Raw genomic sequence first — 15,578 nt, 5'->3', positions numbered from 1 at the left:
TTTTTTTTGTTAAAGAATATTCAATGATCTTGATACTACTTATAGTACTTCTGCTCTTCTCATTATAATCGAAAATGGTATAATAAGCATCCAGATAGAAAAAGAAATACAGTAGTTAATTCAAATCCAACAGAATAGGTTGTCTTAAAAAATCCAAAAAAACAGAAAGAATCAGGTACCCAGGTCCATCATGTGTCAGCCTCTATGAAAAGTAAAGGAATATCAAAGGAGTATCAGTACGTTGTACGAGTAAACCCCCCGCCTCTCTTAATTCCACACTGTAAAACGAATTAATTAATAAACGTGATACACTAAAAACATTACACCATCAAAACTGAACTGTTTGTAGAAATACCTCTAATCCACCCGCCAGTGCCCCGGTTGAATCGGGAAGCCATGATAAGAGCCTTCGCCATCAGATCTCGACCATATTCGACGGTCATATCAGCCTTAAACCTAAAACCCAAATACAAACTTTTAAATTTGGAAGAAATTAGCCTTAGACAAAAGTTGTTTTATTCGATTTAGTTTTATTCGTTATTTGTAAATTAAAGTGTCACAGAAAGTTTCATGGAAAATAAAATCTCAATCCAGCATGACAAAACTATATTCAATGATATTTTTTTTGTTAAAGAATATTCAATGATCTTGATACTACTTATAGTACTTCTGCTCTTCTAATTATAATCGAAAATGGTATAGTAAGCATCCAAATAAAAAAAGAAATACAGTAGCTAATTCAAATCCAACATAATAGGTTGTCTTAAAAAATCCAACAAAACAGAAAGAACCAGGTATCCAGGTCCATCATGTGTTAGCCTCAATGAAAAGTAAAGGAGTATCAGTACGTCCTACGAGTAACCCCCTGCCTCTCTTAATCCTCCACACTGTAAAACGAATTAATTAATAAACGTGACACGCTAAAAACATTACACCATCAAAACTGAATTGTTTGTAGAAATACTTCTAATCCACCCGCCAGTGCCCCGGTTGAATCGGGATGCCATGATAAGAGCCTTCGCCATCAGATCCCGACCATATTCGACGATCATATCAGCCTTAAACCTAAAAACCAAATACAAACTTTTAAATTTTGAATTTGAGGAAACTTTTCAAGATCATATATGTCATGCAGTGCTAGCACGTCTAGGTTTTTGCTCGGTTTTCGCGACGTCAGACAACGATTTAGATAGGCATCGAGTTATATGCACTCCGATGAATATTTAAACTCGTTGTGTTTGACGACTGGCGCAAGCCCGACGGGATTGATCGCGCCAGCAGGGCGCGGGAGATACCTAGTTATTATTAAATTGAGTGTTTACGACTATTGAAGATATTAAAGTAACTTATTATTATAATTATTATAGTACTATAAAATTCTATTAATCAACCTCATCGGTGACAAAGGCGGTTACTGGAGTTGTAGGATGTAAAGTCACATCCGATCTTCTTTCACCAATTCGCAAAGGTGCTCGATTTCTCATTCGTAAATATTCAATTTCTCTGTCAACACGTCCCTCCGATAATTGTTGCGGGTGGTTCATCTAATTTCATTAGCATTTTGGCAAACGAAGGTAAGAAGGCTAAAATATACAATCATGAAAACTAATATTGTACAAGAAATTGTTTCATTATTTAGATGTTTCTTAAATGTTATTCTGCATTTGTGAAAGAATAATTTGAATCTAAGAGTGAATACTAAATTTGTAAGAATATTCCGACTTGAAGTCATTAATTTTGATAGAATAAAAAAAACATAGACATAAATGTGAATGTTTTACCACTTTCTTTCCCTTTTGTTGACGTGTAAGTCGTTCATTCTCGCGACGCAAACGTGGCCCCATGATGCGATTCTGTTATAAAAAAATTTAGTTATATAGATTATCAATATAAAAAGAATAAAAGAACCTATTAATCTACTGCTTATTAAATCAAATTCAGATACTACTTGGTTGGGAGGAAGTCGTGAGTCGTTGTTATAAGTTAGATTGTCACCCGCTTCCTGTGCAATTAGTTGATCATGTAAGCTACGAGTGAATGCAATAAAAAAGATAACAGCCGTTATACCATGATGTATTATAGGAAGTAGAAAAATATCAAGTTTTCCACAAAATTCATTATAAAGATAAGGGCGATACATACAGATGGTTGATTTTCTTTTTCTTTCTTTTTTTCTAGACGTATCGCCCTTTCCCTTTCACGACGGAGGCGTTGCGCAATTGTACGAACCTATTGCATAACATGTGTATTTTAGACATAAGCATGTAATCTAAATAATTGCAAAAAATAATGATTAATAATTTGAATGATCTGGATGCATACATTTAATTGCTCCACCGTGTGATCTCCAGAAGTATCATTAACCGTATCACTTTGTCGTGTACTTTCCGACATGAAAAAAAAATCCTAAGTAGCAAATACATTGTACCATTGTACAATTGAAAAGTTTTAGAAAAGAGAAAGAATAAGACACGAAAAACATATAAAAAGAAAATAGAAAAATAAGCAGTAGCCTATATCACATCACAAATAGCTCATTAAAAAAATAAAAATAAAATATAAATCTGTGAAAGCTAAAAAGACATGGACAACTTACATAATGAAGCCTTGGAAATTATTTTCCAGAAGAGGAACAACTTGAGGTGCATATATCATCAATGAACAACAATTAACCTTGAAAAATAATCTTTGTTTTGAAAATGGGAACCAAACCAAAGTATATGTCTTACCTTTAAGAGGTATGAAAAGCTTCTATCTGAAGCAACTGAAGGTTCTTCTAGTCCACTCTTCTGTTTAAGAATAACTCCTGTAGCAGAAAAAATGTGAGTGAACATGTTTGAATGTCTTACTACACGATTTTATTGCATAATACGATTACAATAGTGAATCCCGGAGTTAATGGACTATCCATGGTTATAAAGAAGCATTGGTAGGGTTTTGTGGCATTATCGACAATGATAAGCGCAATCCAACAGTTCAAGATGAGGTCAATTTATCAACAACCAATATATCTTCCTACATTCACAAAAATAGCCAGTCATTGAAGGTAATTAAAACGTTCATGTTTAAACTCAAAGTTAGATCATCTACAGGGTTGGTCCTGAGATTTTGGAGGCCTGAAGCGAGTTATAAGAATGTGGCTTGCACGTGTTTCATAAGAAAAAATTTGTACATAAGAATTCTCAACATTTTCCTTGCATACATGTGAGATTTAAACATGAAACATGTGCTCATAACTTGCAGTCTGAATCGAACGATCTTATTGAGTTACTCGGAAATCGACTCGGGGAAAGACATTGTACGTCCTTAGTCGATCCACCGGTCGAGTGGTTCAGCAAGTTCAGAATTTGACGAGTTGGAAGCTTGTTCATTTTCCTTTTTTCAAATAGAAAAAAATATTAAAAAATGGTTCTTTGAAAAAGAAAATGGCCAAAGAACTGGTAGTGGTTGTGGGGTTAAGGCTTAGACGCTTACTGTGGTGAAGAAGGTTTAGTAATGGTAGTGGTTGTGGTGTTAAAGCTTAGTAATGGTGGTGGTCGTGGTGGTGGTGGTGGTAGTGGATATACAGTGGTAGAAGTTTATAAATTGTGGTGGTTGTAGTAGAGGTGCAACGGTGGAGGTTTATTAGTCGTGACGGTGGCAGAAATTTCAACTAAAGTAATTAAGAAAAATATAATTTCATGATGGTGGTTGTAGTGTTAATGGTGGTTGTAGTGTTGATGATGGTGGCAGTGGAGATACAATGATAGAAGTTTAGTAATGAGGTGGTAGTAGTGGAAGTATATTGCAGAGGTTTGGTATTCGTGGTGGTAGTAGTGGAGGTAAATTGTAGAGATTTAGCAATTGTGGTGGTAGAAGTAAAGTATAAATAAATAAATAAATAAATAATATAAGAAGCAAAAAATGCTTATAATGGGGATCAAACCCAGCATATCTAGGTTCTCTAGCAAGTATCTTACCAATTGGGCTACTTCATGTTACTTGTTTCATTTAGTAAATATTTTAGTTAAATCATGAAAACTGGGGCCCTTTACTTCTTTGTACTTACCCTTATTGTGAGGCCCTTTGGCCCTGGGGCCCGAAACGAGGCTTTACTCGCTTCCCCCTCAGGGCCGGCCCTGATCATCTATAGACATTATTTGAAACTGAGTATATATGAGCAATCTTGATTCACTACACCAAAATAACTACCTAATTTGGGTTCTCTTTAAGGGAGCAGCATTGGTCGACTTAAATTTTATTTTCTCTGTTGTCAACACCAAGATTTGTCGAATGGTTAAAGAAATTACTTTGTGCCATCTCCAACAACATACTAACTTATTATGTCGACAAATAACAAAATCTGAAAACTTTAGGAAACTAACTATAACTTCATACTAACAATAACTCCAATTATCGTATGAACAAAAAAAAAAGTAACTCCAATTATTCGGTGCTTCCATTTAGGAAACCAAAGCTTGAAAAAGAGAAGGAATTATACGAACTTGATTCATCATAAGATAATCAAAGGGTTCATAATGGTAGAAATATGAGCTAAAAGGATGATGACTAAGAACACTTTAGATCTTGATTGACATCAACATGCCATGGAATTAGAAAGAGAACAAACGTAGCAAAAAATAGTAAGTATATAAAGGTTAAGTATATAAAGGTTAATGAATCACAAAACTTATAAAGGTCCAAAGCAAGGCTAACTCACTGTAAACATGAAATTATTGCTGCAACGGTGGTGATCAAGACGTAAACTTACCTTTACGCCTGCCCTTTCTATTGTCCCAAGTCTGAAGTGCTGCAAGGTAATAAATATGAACAAAATTAGGTCATAGAAAATCAGTAAATGTAGGTCATTGACATGTATATAAACAAAATTATGATATAGTAAAGGAAATGAATTGGCTACTGGATCTTAAAAATAAGGTTATAGATGCAAATGTAGTTTAAATATATTAAAATTGGCGACTAAATCTTCCAAAATAAGCAAATTATTACATGAAGTCATTTAAACTACAGTTATGCCAACCATCAACAAACAGTTATTCAAATCAACCTATCTTCCTTGAGTAATCATGGTGGCAAATGGAGAAGAAGAAATGACAATAAGAGTAAAATAGAAGATATTTCATGAATTATCTCTGTTCGCTATGAGGCTAAGGTTCATATATCTTGGCAGAAAATTTGAAATACGGAAAATGACAAAGCTAGAAAATGTGTTAAAACCTAAACAAAGTTTCACCTGCAACAACAGAGATGTTTTTGTCTTTGTACCTCTCGACGAACAGATCAATGGTGTCTTTAAATGATTATGGGTAAAGAAGCAAAGTTGTGATGTCCTGAAAAATGATCCCTCTCATGAAAGAAGAAGATCAGAAAAACAAACCAAATAACCCAAAAAATCTGGGTGAAGAAGCAAATAACCGGATTCATTAATATACTTACACCAAGAAATCTAAATTGGAAAATTAATTACCTGGTTTAGGGAAATCATGAATGATTCTAATTACTGAATTCCTAGAGCCTAAAGCTTATAACTAAGAGTATACACGATACCAGAACCAAGTCAGTTTGAGTACGTAACTAAATACTGAATTCCTAAAGCCTAAAGCCTATAACTAAGAGTAATCACGATACCAGAACCAAGTCATTTTGGTAAGCCAATCATTCCAACTGCTGGTCGTAATAAATGAACTTTTACTACTCCAAATCCACAAAAAAAGTTAGGCTAATGATTGAAACCAAACATCAAGTGCCAGTCATCCTTACTATATATATGGACAACATAACACATAGGAAGCAGTACACATAACAACATATGAATAACTACACATATTGATTTTTTTTAATAATGTATGGAAATACATAATGTACGGAGTTCAGAACTCAATAAGAATAACTGATGTTCATCAAAGAATAACTGATGTTCATAAAAAATGTGTGACCTCTTACCTGTGATAATTGTAGATGAAGATGATTAGATAAAGTCTCATCAATTAGGCTCTCAAATACATTTTCGCTACATATGTTGACGTAAGGTTTGAATCAGTACACATTAATGATCCACAAGAAAGTGTGTTTACTATTAGCAAGATCCCAAACAAACTTAGTGAGTTGATGTGAGTTGGGTTCTTTTGATTCAAGCTAAGTGAATGAATTTCATGAATAAGTGATTATGGAGGACCAATTGAGTAAACAGGAGGTAAGATTAATTTCATTGCATTTAATACTGTTGGAATCGGAGCCAATTTTGGCTCGACCCGACTCGTCAAACTCAGAAACGGAGCGCACCATTGCGTTCGTCTCGTCGAGCTCTTCAATTTAGAGCCAAGAATCACTCAAATCCGAATGAGAAATTAAAGATTAAAGTTTAGAGGAAATTCGGTTGAAATAGGTACTAAAACGTCAAAAGGTACAAAGTTAAATTGGGGACCATTTGGGCGAAGCGAGCACGTCCAGATCTGGACGGCTCGCGTTCAACCCGAGTTTTTTGAAGCAAGATCTTATGGTAGGCGTTAAGTTGAGGGGGGACAATGTTGGGATCACGCGAGACGCGTTGGATCAGCAAGATCCAACGGCGTGCGTTCATCCCGCTTCGGTCACGCTTCGGGATCTCTCTAGATCCAGATCTGACGGTCATCTATGGACTCTTTTGGGACGATTTCGGGCTGGATCAAAGTCCATCCAACGGTAGGCGTTTGTCCTCGTTTTCTAGCCAATCGAACGCTCCAAATTACACCCGAAAATCCCAGTTAATTAACCAACTCATTTCTAAGAGTTGTGTCCCAAAAATTAAGGGTTTTGTCCCCAAAACTCAAGAGATGTGTCCCAAACTAATGTACCTATTCAATTCCTATATAAACCCACCAAACCCACTTCATTTTTCATCAATTCAATTCATTCTCTTCCCTTCTAACAATTAGAGGTTCTGGTTTGTCTAGAATATCTAATTAGGAAGTATTTCTAGAGGTTCTGGTTTGACAAGAATATCTAGAAAAAGGAAGAAAGAAGTTTCGAGAGAAATTTGAATTTCCGAAGCATCTAGAAGATCGTCCTCATTAGTCCAAGAGCTCATAATACTTACAAAGGTTCGTCCGAATAAAGAAGTACCATCTTAAAACTCTGAAAGGAAAGTCGTTGTATCCCGAAGGAGTACGCCCTAACGTTTGGTACTGTTACGGGGGTGTAAAATGTCTTAAGGAAAGAGAATTTATTCTTGCCTCGACTACATTAACATCTATCTCGGTTAGTCCGAAAGAAGGAATATTGATAAATCATTATTCTTTAATAGTTTATCTCTCTATAAGTTAGAGAAAGGAAACTCTGTCTAAATCAAGCCAAGACAGAGAGAAATCGACTTATCGATTGATAACCAGAGAAACAACAAATACATCTACCCCCAAAATAATCTCATGAAAATCAGAAATAAAAAATTCCTATGTTACTTAGAGTTCAATTGGAACATTTATGCAGACACCTTATGTGCATCAAGCTAAATTTGCACCAAAACCAACTGAATGAATAAGTGATTGAAGATGACCAAATGAGTGATTGGAACATTTATTCAGACACCTTATGTGCATCAAGCACCAACAAGTCAGAAATAAAAAATTCCTATGTTAATTAGAGTTCAATTGGAACAACAAATCAGGTTCTAGAAAAAGAGTTATTGACCTTTCGACTGAGAGAGACGGAAGTACTCGAACTCCATACACTTTCCCCTGTTTAAATAAATTTAAACAGAAAATAATGGAGATCATGGTAGAGGTTAGAGGAGAGATCATGGTGAAAATGGTTTGAATCGGACCTTGGATGGAGGAAGTTGAGAGTAGAAAGAGAAAATCACAAATATATTTTTTCTGTTAAACCGAAAATTAGAGATCATGGGGTCCGTTAGCATTCTAATTGGCTGGAAAACAAAGTTCAAATACAGGTTGGCACTTCAATCAAGGGACACGATTTACGCATAAAGAATGCACGGCCAGGATTTATAGAGAGCGTTTATGACATGGAAAAAAAACCTAGCTGAATTGTTATATAGATATGTAATTGGAATAGAAGAGAAACTCAAAAGAACACTCTATTTTTTTAGCTCCAATTGTACTCAGATTTTGTGTAAATTTCATAGAAAATTTTCCTCCTAAATTTTCGACAATCAAGTATCAAGTTACTGAAAATATGAAACAAATAGATCAAATTTCCAAACTGGTTAGACACAATAGAAGATTTTCAACATTGTCAGTTGAGCCAACAAAAAGTTGGCAGAATGACTCGACATGACCAAATTTGCACATCAGTAGGATGTCAACAATTTAGTCTTGTTGGGCCAGTCATGCCATTTTTTTGGGTCAAATATCATTTTCCGAAATTTATAGTTTGGCACTGCCAACATACTCAAATACAACAAGTAGGATAAGTAGATTATTTTTCATCAAGATGCTTTGTACCATCCTAATGTTAGAAACCACTTGAGAGCCAAAGAGTTTATACGAAAGACTATACGTAGACAAGAGTATCATTAAGGTGAAGCACTCGAGATGTTTTACTAAAATGTAAGACTAACCCGTAGCTTATAAGAGGATCATATTTAACCTAATATTAAAAGTATTGTTTCTAAGATTATTGGACGAGCTTCAATATCAAAAGTTCAAAACAATGACTAGTTGAATATACGTGGACCAAGAGTCACATTCTAATGAATAATGATGGTCTTTAACAACACAAAAAAATATTAGACGAACACTTTGTTCGCTATACGACCACTAAAAAGTCGGACATATCATATCACTATTGTGTAGTACTAGAACAAAAAATGTATCTAAGAATCTTATCTAATGGTGTGGATTGTGGCAAATCATCAATGGAGAGAAATTGGAAGATTAATTAATCAAAATTGGGTCAAAGAATGCATAGACTGTTCAATAGAAGGCCTTCATTCTTTTAGCTATGTCTATCAGTCTATGTCCCACTACCTTCAAAAGAAGAAACAAAGAGAAAATCCAAAGTAGTAGTAATTAAAGAAGACAAAGAAAAAGATGAAATAATAATAATGACTTGAGCAAAATCTATTAAAGTCATCAGACCAAACCACTTATTTCAAAAAAGGGGTCTCCTCTGTTTTCAATTCTTTCCCTCCACTTCTCTCCAAAAGTTATCCTCCTCCCAATGCTCTCTTTCCCTCTCCTCTGTTTTACCTTGTAAAGCCTTAACTTCATCTTCTTCACTTTTAAGAAAAATATTTTATTTCCTTAGTTCATAACTTCATATGATGATTTTGATGTTTTCTACTGTAATGGGTAGGTTTAGTGAAGATGATCAACTACTACCACCACTAGTGGAGCCGCCACCAACGGTGGTGGAGGTGGCTTCTTCAGGACTTAGTACTTCAACTCATGGGTCTATAGAGACATTAGTGGTGGTTCTGGCAGTTATAATAATTGTCGGAGTTATAGCTGGTTTTATAGCTCGCTTATGCGGTGGCCGCCATTCGGTTGGTGCAAATAGTGAGAATGACATTGAAGGTTGGGTGGAAACAAAGTGCCGGAGTTGTATTGGTTCTGGTCTACCAGCTCCTCCACCACCACCAACGGTTTCACCAGCACCACCACCACCGCTGTCCGAAGAACTTAAACCCACTAATGCTACTACAGTAGAGGCAAAGAAGTGAAAGATTAACCTGTGAATCTCTCTATTGCGGATACTAGAGTTTGGATATTACTGTAAGTAAACGTTCGTTCAAGATCATCTAGTAGATTTGGAATCTACCTCTTTTTCGGGTCAAGGGCATTATGAAAGGATTTATTGAGATGTGAAATGTTTGAGGTTTTTAGTGGATCCCCATGTCGAAATTGACTAATTTCTGTTATCTACAGTGTGTCTACTGCATAAGATGAAATTTCATTTTTCTTTGTTTTGTGTATTGTTCAAAATGTTGGTTGGTTGGTTGGTTGGTTGGTTTAGGTTGAATTGATCGCCATTATGTGTATCCGACTTATTACAGGTGGGTCATGATCCAGTTTTTTAACAATCGATTTGTGATTACGCCATTTAATCTCTACCAGAGTGATGTTTGCATCACAATTGATTTTTATCGGTAGGAGGACTATCGAGACGACGAGACGTCTGTCTGTGGAATATACTGCTGTGAAGCTAAGGATGGGAATAAACCTGGAAGCCCGAATTCCTACGCATTTCACCCAAGCAAGTTATATGCCTCTGACACCCGCAGTCCAAAGGCTAGTGGATAGTGTCTGCTTGACCAACTAAATCTAGTGGGTGGGATTTCGGTATTGAAGCATCCCCAAGCCGACTAAATAAGCCCAAATGCTAAACGCTTGATTGACAAGCTAGGGTGAACATAGTCCTAAAGGAATATATATATATATATATAGACATCTAGCTAAAGGCGTCGGTAACAAAACAAGGGTTTCTAACTACCACTACTGTCATCTCGCTGGCGACCACAGAGGAAGCCATTGTCAATGAGAAATCTCTTCTTCATTATACGGGTGGGGCGGGATGGCAAAATCCTTTGTCTAGCGGTTCGTTATCAACATACAAAGGTAGATATGTGGGAGAGAGTATAGATGTACATACACCCGCCAAAAACTAATTAGCTTCAACTTCATCTTCATCTCCAATTTTATCTTCATCTTCGACCGTTCATCTTTTTTCTTTTCCATTCATTTTCTTTGCTATATATTTTGGTGGTCTGAGTTCAGTAAAGACTTGGTCCAACTGAGTGAGTCAAGATAAGAGGGTCTGGAGGTTGGGCTTACTATTTCTATGGTGTCTAATAATTTCATTAGTTCTAACAATGCTTTACAGCTAAGCCCAAGCGGAGGACTGTTAACCCAAAGCCCACACATACATAGGTAGTGTTTTATTTTCTCATTGTCTGAATCGGATTCATTTGAATAAGTCAATCAGAGGAGTCAACCATCATGAAGCGAAAAAAAACATTTTGAGTTTTGACTCGAATTAATTCAAATCTTGAGTCAGATCTCAAATTTGATTTGAAGAAGGAAAAAAGAAAATATCACCATTAGTCCTGACTAATGGAACAGACTAATGGAACAAATGGTAATCCATTTTGGGTAAACCATTAGCAATACATGGCTGATTCTAAAAGCCATGTTAGCTTGGTTTTGGATTTTACATATGAAAACTGGTTTGCACTGCTTCGCAATCTGGTTTGCACTTTGGGGAGATTTGCTGTTTGGACCCCCTTTCAGATAATTGACTTGCTGTTTGGACTCCCTTTTTCCAGTGTTGCAATTTGGACTCCCTTTTTCAAAAAAAAAAGTTAAATATAACAGTTTTAAAATATATGAGAAGTAAAAGTACTATTTTACCCTAATCACAGGGAAAGTACTATTTTACCCTTCTTTCTTCTCTCTAATCAATCACCAGTTCTAACCCTAGATAATGATAAATCTCACTTCAACTTCTCATCTATATATTTCTTGATGCTAACCCTTCTCATTTATCAACCCCAAGTTACTGTGATAGTGATAGAAGATTACCAACTCTTAGACATACCTCGCACATGGGCTCTGCTCTATCTTCTCTTCTCTCTCTCTTATTTCTTTGCATCAACAACTTGGGTTTATCTTCAAAACCAGTTGACCCAGAAGAAGTTCCACTTGAGGAAGCCATTAGATTTATTCACAATCAAAAGAAAAAAAAACAGAAATCAAAACAATAAACAGAGCACTTATTTGTCTTAATTAGACGCCGCAACCAAATGCTAATTGAGATAAGATAATAATTCTAGAGAGAGAAACTAGAGAGAAGAGGGTTTATAGAGAGAGACTGAAATACTTCATCAGTTGGTGATCAAAATTGAAGAGGTTGATTTCTGACGGTAATAACGAAAACATCGATTGTGAGGATGAAAGTATTGAGGGAGATGAACCGGTCAGGTGTGGAGGCAATGCGTTCAAAGATGGGAACGAAGAGTAATGTCATCCGAAACCTCCCCAAGAACGTCACCCATTAGTTTCGCTATGCATAAGATGAGAACTTGGAATGTTTTTCTCCTACTATTCTGTATCTTGGAAGTCAAGAAAGGCTATATTATGTGTTGTTTTTCCTTGTTGAATCATTGTTAAACTTGAAGTAATATAGGAAATAAGCTAAATGTTACCCTTAAAAAAATTGAAGAGGTTGAAGAAGCTATAAATGTTGACAATGGTGAAGTTCATCTTGCTTAGTTAAAAAAATTAGGGGGTCCAAAGTGCAATATTGAATATAAAAGGGTAAGGTGGGAATTTTTTAAAGTATAACTTTAGAGACTGAATATTCTCGGGTGATTCCGTCAAAAGGGAGTCCAAAGTGCAACACTGGAAAAAGGGAGTCCAAACAGCAAGTCAATTATAAGAGAGGGAGTCCAAACAGCAAATCTCCCACTTTGCAATGACTTTGCATTGTTTTGCAATAAGGTCAGTTTCATCTTTTCCCTATATTAGATAATTTACAAATATATCACGGAGAGTTGAAACATATAAAAAGTTGATAAATCGTTTTAACCAAAGAGCAAATTCTTTAGAGACTTTGGACCAAATTTTCCTAAGATAAACAACATTTTGTGTTAATCTATTTTCAACTAAAAGCTTAACAAATAAGACATTTTATGTTGATAGAAATGAAAGACTAATATTACTATAAAACTAATTAGATACTATTCTAAATATTATTTTATCCAATTAATAAGAATACACTCCTTAGGAAAAATATCGACATGTGCAGTATGGTGGATTCGTGATCCTTCTTTTCTCTTGAAGGACGCGGCACATTGTGCCACGAGAACCACGACTACATTATATGATATATTAATATTGGAATTAATTCCATTTTGGAAAAATCACGATATGTAGAGTATGGTGGATTCGTGATCTTTCTTTTCTCTTGAAGGATGCATCACATTGTGTCACGAGAACTATGCCTACATTATAGGATATATCAACATTGGAATTAATTATATTTTAGTTCCGTTCAGAAAAAAGTTCGAGTTCTTTTAGTATTTGGAGGTCAAAATCAAACTACCGGACACTTGTGGGGGCCAAAATGGTGAGTTGGTCACAAATCGGGTGCCACAATGGAATTAACTCTTTATTTAAATTTGTAGATATGAAATAGTAACGCGATATACCAATTTAAGTTGTATTTTTATTTAAAACAAAGGTCTGGGCAAAATTTTTTCTTTTTAAACGTTATGAAATCGATTTGAATGAGCAAAGAACGAGAGAGAAAGAAAAAAGTAGAAATAGACAAAGAGTGGGAGATAGAATTACGTTCGAGCGAGAGCGAGTTGTTATGGTGGTGATCGAAACCCAAGATTTTTATTTATTTTTAGTTAAAATGTTATGTGAAAGAAAATTTTAATATTTTATCAGATAATTTTATCTATAAATATCAAACCAAATCATTCCTGAGAATGAGAACCACAAACCCACCCTCTTCTCTGAGTTTGCTATCACCCCATTTAGGGAGAATCTCATTCCTGGAGGACTAGGATTCCCCTACCTTCCATATAACCAAAAAATAATAGAGAATCTGAGACATCAAAACTCGACTCAATCTCTTTGTACGAGTCCATGATCACCACACGAGATGATCCTTGGTACGATGAGTTAAAGTTGACCTTAGGTGTAATTTGTGTAATAGGACTCCCAGTAATGTTGGAATAAGGCAATCTCGACCCTTCATTTAACTCAAATTCAATGTTCTTGAATTTACACTTCCATGGAATTGAACCTGAGACTTCCATATTGCAAAATAAGTGTACCTACTAACTGGGCTACCAGTTTTTTTTTTTTTTTTTCTGTTGAAAGAACTGGGCTACCAGTTGTTGGTCATTGGTCAATTTTCTCATTCGACAGTTATAACTTACTAGAGTTTTTTTTTTTTTTTGTACGTCTCCCACTAAAGATGCTCTAACATAAAGACATTTAGTAGATAGAGACCATTCCCAATCTCCATACATATCAAATTCGCTTATTAGTGACAGTGGCCGCAATTACTGGATCACTGTCACCCCCATACGATAACTATTGCCTAATCAACTATTGGTACACTAACCCTATAACTTGTGGCTAACTGAGACTACTATAAGAAGGAAACCTTTTATGAATGGAACTCATTATCTAACACCTTTTCTATATTATTAACAAAAATGAGAGGATCAACTTCTTGTGAATTGGACGTAGTTGGTGCATCTGCCGATGAAATCTGGGCAGTATTCGGAGATAATAATCTCTCGAAGCAACTTTTCACTCTCTTACCAGGTGTTTTCGACAAAATTGACTTTGTCGAAGGTGATGGAGGGGTTGGTACAGTTTTACATCTCGTACTCTCTGAAGGTAACAACTACTGTTTGGATTTATATATTGAATTCAATAACGAGTTTTCTAAATAGTCACTTGAATATGACCCCAAAATAATGGCTTATTGAGTTTGTTCTTTCATTGGGTTGGAGTCCGTTGAAAACCCGTTTAATTATGAGTCTCCGACTAACATGTCTCGACTCTGTAAATAGGCTTCTAGCGTACGCCGCATGGAGATATAAACTCAATAGTTGTTAGTGGCAGACAGTAAATAAATAAAAAGTTAAATGAACTTACTTTTACCTAAGTTTTTTTTTTTTTTCGGTCCCCTAATTTGTGACAAGCTTTATTTTTTAGCCCCTGACGCGATATATACGTTTTTTTTTTTTGTGTGGGTATATGCAGGAAGCCCGAAAGAGTGGAAGGAGAAATTTGTGAAGGTGGATCACCATAAAAGGGTAAAAGTGATAGACCAAGTTGAAGGAGGATATCTGAGTATTGGATTTACTCACCATCGGAATACCTATGAAATCATAGAGAAAGACTGCAATTCTTGTATCATTAAATCATCTATCAACTTTACCCTTGATGACAAACTTGAGGAAAAATCTAACCTAATAACAGTTGATGGGGCTGGCTGGGGGATGTCCCAAAGTGTTGTTGCTTATGTACTTAATAAGAAGAAAGCTCAATCTGGTGATGCCCACGGCCACAAGGGCCATGTCATTAAAACCTAGGCATACAACTTGATGAAATCCTTGTATTATTGTGTTTTTCTTATGTGTTAGGATAAATAATGGGGAATGAGAACTTAATGTGATCTTAATTCCACTAGCTAGTTTTTATTTGTAACTCTAATTTGAGGAATCATTTCTTGTATGATCGTGTTTACGTTGAGAAATCATTCGATATATCATATAAGCTCACGGGATGAGATGTGGTTTTCGTTACCAAGTACCAACTAGTAATTTCATCAAAAAAAAAAGTACCAACCAGTAGTTGGAAAGATGGTATCGCATGTCTCCACTGAGGAGACTAGAGTCCGAATTTTATTGTTTCCAGAAAGTAGATAGATCAGATTAAATTTCTTTCCGCTTATTGGTTTTATTCCTATGTAAGGTGTTCAAAGTTGTTCAAAATGCCTAATGGGTGTTACTCTTCTTACTCACTCGTAGGAGAGGAATGATATATGTTATCCTACTCGCGCAACTGTTAAACCAACTCAAAGGGTTAGGAATGTGTCTCTATAGATGTTAGCAA

At 35.6% G+C, this 15,578-nt stretch overlaps 1 protein-coding gene and 1 pseudogene across 3 annotated transcripts; one reads left to right on the top strand and one right to left on the bottom strand.

Moving 5' to 3' along the window:
- Positions 1 to 714: 714 nt before the first annotated feature.
- Positions 715 to 7,886, bottom strand: LOC147545340 (uncharacterized). 3 transcript variants are annotated; one of them, XM_086673190.1, is made up of 10 exons: positions 7,666 to 7,886; positions 5,944 to 6,010; positions 5,234 to 5,330; positions 4,700 to 4,789; positions 2,323 to 2,806; positions 2,143 to 2,229; positions 1,949 to 2,002; positions 1,782 to 1,853; positions 1,392 to 1,544; positions 715 to 1,065 (listed from the first exon to the last, which is right to left on the bottom strand). In XM_086673190.1, the coding sequence occupies exons 5-10, from the start codon at positions 2,392 to 2,394 to the stop codon at positions 1,060 to 1,062; spliced, it is 444 nt and encodes a 147-aa protein (XP_086529316.1). In that variant the 5' UTR covers positions 2,395 to 2,806; positions 4,700 to 4,789; positions 5,234 to 5,330; positions 5,944 to 6,010; positions 7,666 to 7,886; the 3' UTR covers positions 715 to 1,059. The 3 variants fall into 3 exon arrangements, 2 of the variants coding, with proteins under 2 accessions (XP_086529316.1, XP_086529317.1); XR_015239720.1 differs by lacking the exons at positions 1,392 to 1,544; positions 5,944 to 6,010; positions 7,666 to 7,886 and adding an exon at positions 5,468 to 5,777 and having other exon boundaries at positions 715 to 887; positions 965 to 1,065; XM_086673191.1 differs by lacking the exons at positions 1,392 to 1,544; positions 5,944 to 6,010; positions 7,666 to 7,886 and adding an exon at positions 5,468 to 5,777.
- A 6,281-nt stretch (positions 7,887 to 14,167) lies between these two features.
- LOC147545339 (norbelladine synthase pseudogene) lies at positions 14,168 to 15,055 on the top strand (annotated as a pseudogene).
- Positions 15,056 to 15,578: the final 523 nt, after the last annotated feature.

The sequence above is a fragment of the Eschscholzia californica genome, unplaced genomic scaffold (genome assembly GCF_041429995.1).
Source record: "Eschscholzia californica isolate CP2 unplaced genomic scaffold, dmEscCali1.0.p SCAF_4, whole genome shotgun sequence".
In the NCBI taxonomy this organism is placed as follows: Eukaryota; Viridiplantae; Streptophyta; class Magnoliopsida; order Ranunculales; family Papaveraceae; genus Eschscholzia; species Eschscholzia californica.
Note: the sequence above shows the minus strand (reverse complement) of the source record. Positions and strands in the feature narration are given on the sequence as shown.

Bases quoted from the DNA above. Each gene is read 5' to 3' on its own strand.
- LOC147545340 (XM_086673190.1), bottom strand. From the start codon at position 2,394: ATGTCGGAAAGTACACGACAAAGTGATACGGTTAATGATACTTCTGGA. The intron at 2,003-2,142 runs GTATGTATCGCC...CTAATTGCACAG, and splicing joins AAAAAGAAAATCAACCATCT to GAAGCGGGTGACAATCTAAC. The intron at 1,545-1,781 runs GTAAAACATTCA...TAATGAAATTAG, and splicing joins AACAAAAGGGAAAGAAAGTG to ATGAACCACCCGCAACAATT.